At 39.7% G+C, this 9,045-nt stretch overlaps 1 protein-coding gene across 1 annotated transcript in view; it reads left to right on the top strand.

The window, feature by feature from the left end:
* scamp3 (secretory carrier membrane protein 3) overlaps nucleotides 1-8,361 on the top strand; it is a 13,280-nt gene extending 4,919 nt beyond the window's left edge. Inside the window, exons 3-9 of the mRNA XM_005740677.2 lie at nucleotides 691-810; nucleotides 1,145-1,265; nucleotides 2,964-3,092; nucleotides 4,202-4,367; nucleotides 4,504-4,605; nucleotides 5,644-5,761; nucleotides 7,475-8,361. Of these exons, the coding sequence (XP_005740734.1) occupies nucleotides 691-810; nucleotides 1,145-1,265; nucleotides 2,964-3,092; nucleotides 4,202-4,367; nucleotides 4,504-4,605; nucleotides 5,644-5,761; nucleotides 7,475-7,624 (906 nt within the window). The 3' untranslated portion in view covers nucleotides 7,625-8,361. The remainder of the gene's footprint in view (nucleotides 1-690; nucleotides 811-1,144; nucleotides 1,266-2,963; nucleotides 3,093-4,201; nucleotides 4,368-4,503; nucleotides 4,606-5,643; nucleotides 5,762-7,474) is intronic.
* The last annotated feature ends 684 nt before the right edge of the window (nucleotides 8,362-9,045 follow it).

Genomic DNA, 9,045 nt, shown 5'->3' with positions numbered 1-9,045 from the left:
TGAGGATATGTCGGCCAATTTCCACTGGAAATGCCTTTTGCTTAAACTGTCAGCAAGGAATTTGTATTTGCACTGTTAAATTTTTATGTAACTTTAATGCACATAAAAAACAGCTGCTTGTTTAAGTGAAAATATATTGATTTTTTTTTGTTTTGTTGCACTAATAAAGTTGTGGAGTTGTAAAGTATTTTGTCTAGTGTCAATTATATCGTCAGTTATATCTTTATCGCAAATTTTCAAATGTATATCGTGATAAATATTTTTTGTCTGCTCTAGCTGTGTGTGTGATATGGGATAAAAGGCTTTTCGCTATTAGAAATGCTGTTATCTGAAGCTCTGTGCTCAGATATCTAGAAAGATCAGTTCACAAAAAGTGGATTGATTTCCTTTAGTTTTTAGAAATGTTCAAGCTTGTGAACTTTGTCTCAAAAGTGCATAGCTGTTAATGATTGTTTAATAATCATGTGTTGTGAAAAGATTGTGAGATATTAGTTGTGGAGAGAAATGTCTTATTTTACTTTTTTGTATTGTTTTAAAATGTGTATGATCTGTATATGTTATACAATAATACTTTTAATTAATTAACAATTAATACTCTAATTCTTAGTTCTTGGAATCATGTTTTTGTGACCACATTTTTTCGTCTGACTGATGTATGATGTCAGTTTTTGTTTTTTAACCATGCTACAGCCTCCTCCACCATATGAAGCCACTCCTCCATCTGCACCTGCTCCATCTCCACCTGTGCAGACCCCGCCAAGCAGGACAACACCTACCGAGCCTCGCAACTATGGCTCCTACAACTCCCAGGTATACACCCTACAGTAAAGACCCTCTTCACTGTGATTTTGTATCAGCTTACCATCAGAACGTTCAGGGGCTGCTGGATGTATAAAACAGGATTGTACTAAAAGTTTTGTTAGATGCCCTTTAGTGCCATGTAAGTGTTTTTATGGCTATTAAAATGAAGCGTTGCACTAATTCCTGCTGTGTATATCTGCGTGCTGAAAGACCAGTCTGAATGACTCACTTGAACCAGTAATATACCTAAGCACAACCATTGGAGCAACTTTGGGACCTGTATACATGATTATGCAGAATAACTTTGACATAGAGTTCTGATGCCTCATTCTTTCTGTGCTAGCCTGTTGTGAATGCTGCCACAGCAGAGCTGATGAAGAAGCAGGAGGAGCTGGAGAAGAAAGCCCAGGAGCTGGAGAGGAGAGAGCGGGAGCTTGCGGCACACAGCGTTGGACCAGGAGCCTGTAAGACATAGAGGGGATGATGGGATGGGGAGTTAATGTAGACAAGTGAGAGAACTTTAAACCTTTAGATCTAAAAGATCCTCGTCCAACTTTATCTTTTATTTCTTACTGTATACGGGAGTATTGAAAAATATGTTACATTTCAACATTTTAAGTTCCTCCTTTGATTTTCCAAGTTACATTGCCCTGGAGTTTACAGGGCTCGGTTTAGATTTGGCAGATTTTTAATCACAATTTTTGTTTGCAGTTTTTTTTGCACCCACAGCTTCACAAATCAAAGAAGCCAGACACATAAAATTTTTCAGAATCAGCTTTATTGATCAAGTATGTGCACAGATACAAGGAATTGTGCTCCAGTTTTTTTCATTGCTTTGTGGAACTCAACAGAGTAGATAAACGGATAATAACAACATGAGTATAACACATTTCCAGGCTTATATGTGCAATGGAGCAGGATAACTGGTTACTCTATATAAAGTATCTGGTGACAACACTAGCTAACCACCATCTGCTTCATAAAAGTGGGAGAAAAATCCAGCAGAACACCTAAGGCAGCTGATAGTAGCTGAAGTTCCCTCTGCACATAAAAAAAGAACTGCCCTGAGGCACGACATTGTGCTGGTGTCAGGAGCAACAAAGGACATTGCAATGTTGGAGCTTACAGTACTCTTTTCAAGAAAAAGGGAGAGGATTGATGGCCTAGACAAGAATGGCCAGAAGCAGGGTGGGAGGGGAAAGTGTTTCCCTGTTGAGCTTGGGTGCAGAGGTTTCATGGGGCAGTCGTTCTGCAGGGCCTGCACTGTGGATGGCATCATAGGAGAGAAGAGGAGACGAGCCATTCGCAAGATCACTGAGGCCACAGAGAAAGCCTTAAAGTGGCTGTGGATGAAAGGGGGACCTAAAGTTTTGCACTGCTATAAAAAATATAGAAAAGTTACTTTGCTAATTAGTCTGCTGATCCACAGGAGGTCCAGTGAGAGGTGGTGATTGGATTTTGTCACGATATGACCAAAATTTTCAGAGCACTATTTTAGAGTTTGCACAAAAACAAGTACAAACCTCCTGTAATATAAATATGATAAGGTTTAATGAACTTAAATGAATCAAATCAAATCAAATGTATTTCTATTGCACATTTAAAAGCAACAAAGTTGACCAAAATGCTTCACAATTAGTTAAGAACAAGAGAAAACAATTTAAAAACAAATGCAGATGAATAAGATGAGGCAATGAGAAAGTATTAACATAAAAACAAAACAAATGTAGCAACCATAAAACAAGCCTGATGGTATTCAAACTGAACTAGAAATAAAAACCAATATAAAAAAGTGAGGTTAAAGACGCGATTTAAAAGAATAGACTGAAGTATGAATATCTGTCTGGCAAGTTATTCCAAAGTCTAGGCGCTGCAACTGCGAAGGCCCGATCTTCTTTTATGCTTCAGTTGAGACCTTGGTTGTACTGAGAGGATCTGGCTAGACTATCTCAGTTATGTTGAGGAGTTTGCTTAAATAACTGGGCGCCATATCATTTCAAACTTTGAAAGAAAGTAAAAGAATCTTAAAATCAATCCGATAATGAACAGGGAGTCAGCGTAAATTTGCTAAAACTGGAGTGATGTGTTTATACATAAATAAAGGAAATAAACTGATGACATCCCAGTAACACCAAAGTGTTTTTGACTTTTTTCTTCTTCAGCTCGGCAGAATAACTGGCCCCCGCTGCCTTCCTTCTGCCCTGTGGGTCCCTGCTTCTATCAGGACATCAATGTGGAGATCAGCCAGCAGTTCCAGCGCACGGTCACCATCATGTACTACTTCTGGTTGTGTGAGTTCCTGCAACTTTTAACAGTTTATTATTAATTTGAGGCATCAGTGTTAGAATTTAACATCATAATGAAGTTTTTTTTAGCGTGAAGGGAATCTTGTTTTAACACTTAAGACTTGCTAGTTAGAGGCAGTAAACGCTAGCTCGTGCATGCGTGCCTCCTCCTGCACTGTCTGGCAGTAGAGCTTGAATATTTGTACAAAGACTCGCACTTCACTGTTAAATCGAAGACTCTGGGACACTTACACGGAGCGTCTGCACAACAACCAATCCAGCTGGTTAAACTTGCACAAGTTCTCGTTGCTTTCTTCACAGAGAAACTGTAGAATTTCTCCACACCTTGTCACTTAGATTAGGCCAGGAAAAAATGTAAGAGGAAGCTTTAATGTTTTCAGGGTTGTTTGCATGTCCACAAGTCTTTTTCTCATTTAAGATATCTCAGGGATTAATGTGTAGTTAAATTTCTTTACACTGACAGAATAATTAAACTGAAGTGACCTGATTTGGTTTGGTCCGCTTGAAATCAAAGCGGGTACGATCAAAGTCAAATGTAGCATGTACGTTAATCAGCCACAGCATTAAAACCGCTGCTAAGAGTCCTTGCATTGTGGCATTTATGTGCACGTGACTTTGGCTGGAAGGTACCAAAGTGCTTGCCCTGAAACCTGCAGGATCTACTTCAGACTCTCCTGCCGTCTCTCCATACAGCCATCCATTTCTTAAGAGTGGATGCAGTTCAGGGTCACTGAGCTTTTACAGGGTGTATATCCTGTAAAAACAGCTTGTCATTGCTGTTTTAAAAATTATCATTTAGATTTTTGCAGAATTATCAGATTTTGAGGACGCCTGATCTGTAAAACTGTGAAGGTGTTATTAAGATTGCATTTTGCAGTTCCTGTGTGAACATGCAAAGAACAGTGTAGAGCTATTTTAAAAACGGTCTGTCACACTCTGAAATCTTGACCAGGCAGCAGACAACAACAGATTAAGTGAAAATGGCATCATATTGCATCAGCCAGAGCCAAAAGGGAGAAGGATGGGTTTGGTTTTGATCCCTATGGTCAGGCTGCAGTTCTTTTCCTTTTTAGTCATAGCCTATCTATGTCTAGTCTGCACAGGCACACTGGTCTTCAACCTGATCTCTTCCCTGGCCCTGTTCTGCATCAACCAGTCCGGTGGTGTTGGCGTTGGTCTCGGCCTTGCCATCCTGTGGGTCCTACTTTTCACTCCCTGCTCCTTTATCTGCTGGTATCGACCCATGTACAAAGCCTTCAGGTGTGTACCTCCGTCTTGGTGAAGACGTTTTGAGTCGTTTTCCTTTTGGGTTTTTGCTCAGTACAGTCGTAAAAATTACACTGAGTTGTTAGTTACTGTGCAGTCACCTTAGTAATTATATTGTTCCCTCTTCTAGGAGTGACAGCTCTTTCAACTTCTTTGCCTTCTTCTTCGTTTTCTTTGCCCAAGTGATCGTCTTTATCATCATGTCCATCGGCATCCCTGGATGGGGGTTCAGGTAAGGTTCCTAAACAAATATCTCTGTGTTAGCCCAGTCGAAAACCTCCTAGCAACCACCAGTTACTTGTGAAATATTTATATTTCCTGACTAGTTGGCGAGTGGTTGCTGGCAGTCAGTAGGTGAAACTGATCACAAAGAGGCTGCTGCACCACTGCTAGCAGACTGTTGCAGTCACGCATAGTTTGTGGAAAAAGATGGCAAGAAGATGTGTCTACAAAACAGATTTGGAAAACGCAATTCACTACAAACCATAAACAATAAGAAAAGTAAGAGTTGTGCCATATCCCCAAAACCAACTCATTTCAGAAAGGTGTTGTTTTTACATTGAGGGCTACTGACTTTTCCCCAGCAATTGGTGGTTGCTAGGGATCACCAACTGGTCTCCAGTTTGTGTGACTGGGGCCTTAGACAGCTGCATGGCTCTGCTTGATTATCAACAACGAGTTCAGTTATTTAACAGTTGCCGGGGGCTTTGTGTCCTTCACTGATAGAAAAGCAACTATTGCATTAAAATGCAAAAGTTTAAGAAGTATTATATATAAGCAATACTAGAAATCCTGCTCATTTAGACGCGTTAAGAGTTGGATCTTGTTTTTAACTGTAGAGAAAGAGAGTCCAATCATATTTGGTAAAGAACTGATTTTGTTACTAGAACCAGAGAACTACAAATTTGTTTCTAAATCCTTTGAGCAATGTGATTCCTACATTTGTTGTTCTTCATCCATGCACTTTGTTCATTCTGGGTGCAGTGCTTGTTCTCTGTATCATGCATTTATAGTTGTAAGCCATAAAAATTAATCGAATGAGCTGAAAAATGGCTTATTTTGTTCAAAAGTGTTAAATTTGGTGGTAGGAGTGCTTGTTTTGTTAATGCACGCAGAGATAATAAGTAGTATATATTTAATACCTGCTTTACATATTATTTTATCAATAACTATTCAATTTTAGGGGCACATGAGGATACTATTTTAAACCTGTTTTCACAGTATGCGTCCTTGTATATTTGATCTTTGTGTGTCTCTCTCTGTCCTTCAGTGGTTGGATTGTGAGCCTTTCAGCTCTGAGCCCCCACATCGGTGTCGGTGTGATCATGATGATCAATGCTGCTCTCTTTACTGCAGAAACCGTTATGGGGGTCATCATGCTGAAAAGGGTACATTTGTTCATATTTTCATGTCTCATAAAGAACTTCAAATCAAGACTCTTATTTTTATCAGCAGATGTTCAGATTTGTCATTGGAACAAAAGCACACTGAGTCAGGGTATTAGCATAGCAGTGAGTTATTTATATCTTTTTATATGTGATTATATCAGGATAAAGTGTTTTAATGCCACAGCATCTTGGTTTCTGAAAGCAGAAACTAGGGCTGTTCGATATAACGATATATATCGGTTGACGATATAAAAGCGTCTATCGTTTCATTTTACGCTATCGTTTGTTTCGTGGTGTCGCAAAATAAACTGTTTAGGGCAGTATTTTTTCATGGTTTTGATGGTCACTGTAGTGGCTATATTAATGTCTTAAAGTTCTGTCTTTCTCTTATATTTAATATAACCACACTACAGACAGACAAGCGACTGTTTTTATGCGTTGTCGTTAGCAACAACAACAGTAAAACCATCGCGTGTCTGCTTGTTTATTTTCCACATAAACCTTTCACATTAAAGCTCAAGATCCTGTTGAGACTTTTCAAAATAAACTGAATCACGTGAAAGATGCAGAGGGTTTGAGTGATGAGAAGTAAAAAAGAGCCGCCAGGTGCTAAAAAATAAACCTTAGACTCAAACGTCAGAACGGGCTTTTCCCCGCAGCACGCCGTGTAATAAATACTCACAAAGAAAAAGGCGGCCGTTACAACTTATGTCTAAAAATGTATCGTTTCATACATCGGTTAAAACACTCGACTCCAGGTACGCAATGCCCAGCTGGAAACACTTCACAAAAGTCGAGCTGCCCGAGATTCACGGAATTTACAGAAAATGTGAAATTTTTGTGATTTATATCGTTATCAGGACGATAGATGTCTTATATCAGGATATGAGATTTTGGTCATATCGCACAGCCCTAGCAGAAATTGTCTTGCACAGAACCAGGATTTTGTTGTAGTGCATAAGAAAACAACTGAGAGTTTCAGTGTTAGGGCATTACTTTCATTTTTGAACTCTAATAGACAAACTTAACATGACTCCCAGTTCAAAATAACCCTTATATGTCATATACTGGGCTGGGCTTCTGTGCAGCAACTAGACCGGAATAGCTGAGATCACCGTTTTAGGGATATCCCTTCCCTGTGACATCACAAACATGCTAAAGTTCGAGCTTTTAGCTCACGGGGATTAATTGCACATACTGTACACCACGATGTGAAAACTTTGGATATGTTTACTATGAGAATCTTTCACTGTAACAGTATATAGGACAGAAAATAAGGAGATGCACAACAGGTCAACAATCAGCCTTTTAAACACTCAGTGGACAGCACACTTCACCTGAGCCAGGGTCTGTGCATCTTTCTAGGGAAAATATGAAAGTCTTACAACTTCACTATTTGAAATGTTGAAAGTGTCACATGAATATCCATTCAAACAAAATAAATTGTATGCTTTATGATTGTAAAGCTAAAGATTAAGTGGGTTGAATTTGAGTCAAAGGTGTAGAGCAAGAACAAGCTTCAAGTAAACGCAGTCGTCTCACCACGTAGTCCAGGTGGTCCATCTACCGCGAAGCATTCAGTAGATAAAGAGCCTGAAGAATAGCCACAATATCAGGTTGTGGGTATCGTTTTCACCCTCACAGTGTGCATAATAAGATGATGAATTGCTGCAAGGATCAGGTGTCAGCGTACTCTTGTCTTTCCCGCTCCAGATCCACAGTCTGTACAGGCAAACCGATGCCAGCTTTCAGAAGGCCCAGGCTGAGTTCGCCACTGGAGTCATGTCCAATCAGGCGGTACGCCAGGCTACTGCCAACGCCGCTGCCAACGCTGCCCAGGGGGCCTTCACCGCTCCTCGATAGAGAGAACGAACAGAGACGGTTGGATAAGACGAGGAGGAGGAGGGGAGCTTTGAGCTCGATGGTGGTTCAGTTTGGTATTCATTTCCCCACAGGTGATTAGAATTTGATGGAGGGAAGGTGGAGTCTATATAATTACCCCCTACTTAATTTCAGAGCACGTGCATGAGACAGATGTGGGGTTATCCAATTTCCTATGACGTACTGGAAAAGTTACCTATATTAAACCAAAACAGGAATTGACACATTGTAAGTGTTGATTCAAGAAAACGAAAGATGGAAAATATAATAAAAAAAACAAGAAGATGCTGTATGAATTTATATGAAAAGTGATGCTTCAGTGAATAGAGGGACGATGCTTTTACTATGAAATGACAGCTGTGTGCCAAGTTGGATTCTGCTAGCCATGACATTTTCCACATTTACAGTTAAAATGCAAAGTGTAAGACTGGGGCTGAACACAGAAATGTTGCCATTGCTACATTTGATCCGTAACTGATTTGCTCAACTTTAGCCAGCACTACTTTTTTGTAGCTTAAGTGCAAACTAACCAGTTTGTTTTGTTATTATGCCAAACAAGAATGCCCGTTTACTGTATTGCCAAAACCTTTCGTACTGTAATGATGATGAACATGTGTTGGTTTGGTTCTGGTATCTGTCACTGTTCTTTCAGTACTGCTTGTGAATATCATGACTGTGTCACTGTCCTGGTTTTATTAAAATATATTGTCATGCTTTCACAGTCTACTGCTGCCGTTATTCCCTCATCCTGTTGGAACGATAATAATAATGATGATCACCTGCATTTTAATAGTGGAAAATCCAACCTTAAGCAGGTTCCGGGCTTCACTGTCAGTAACTGACCTTTCATACAACCATTAACCTTCAAACTTTATTAGATTTATTCCTAATAAGGCCTCAAACATGTAGCCTGTGGGCCAGAAATGACCTGGCAGAGGGTTCAGTCTGGCCCACTGGATTGGATTACAAAGTGTGAAAATATTTAATCTAGACAAGCTGTTATCAACATAAAGAGAAACTGAATTTTAATCATATACATAATATAAAGGATGGACATAGGCAATGTGATGTCACTCACTGGTTAGTGAACTCCTGTTCTGAAGCCTCCAGCTGACACTTTTAAACCTCTTGGTCACTGAGGTGTAAACCCACAAGCAGCTTCTATTCAGTATCATCTTAAACTAGCAGTTCAGCCCATAAAGTCAATTCAACAAGGTGCTGAAAACATTCCTCACAGATTTGCTTCACGTCCATGCTCAAGACACAACAAGAAATATTTCTCTCTTTCGACTTTCAGACTGTGTGATCCACGAATTAAAAGGAGTGAGACACTTCTGTTTTACACCAAAAATTTAGGGCTTTTTTTTTCATAAGAGAGAAGCGTCTCTGGCGACACCCAACAA

Source organism: Pundamilia nyererei, unplaced genomic scaffold (assembly GCF_000239375.1).
Source record: "Pundamilia nyererei isolate P.nyererei 1_Seehausen unplaced genomic scaffold, PunNye1.0 scaffold00102, whole genome shotgun sequence".
Classification (NCBI taxonomy): domain Eukaryota; kingdom Metazoa; phylum Chordata; class Actinopteri; order Cichliformes; family Cichlidae; genus Pundamilia; species Pundamilia nyererei.
This window is presented reverse-complemented; position numbering and strand designations above follow the sequence as displayed.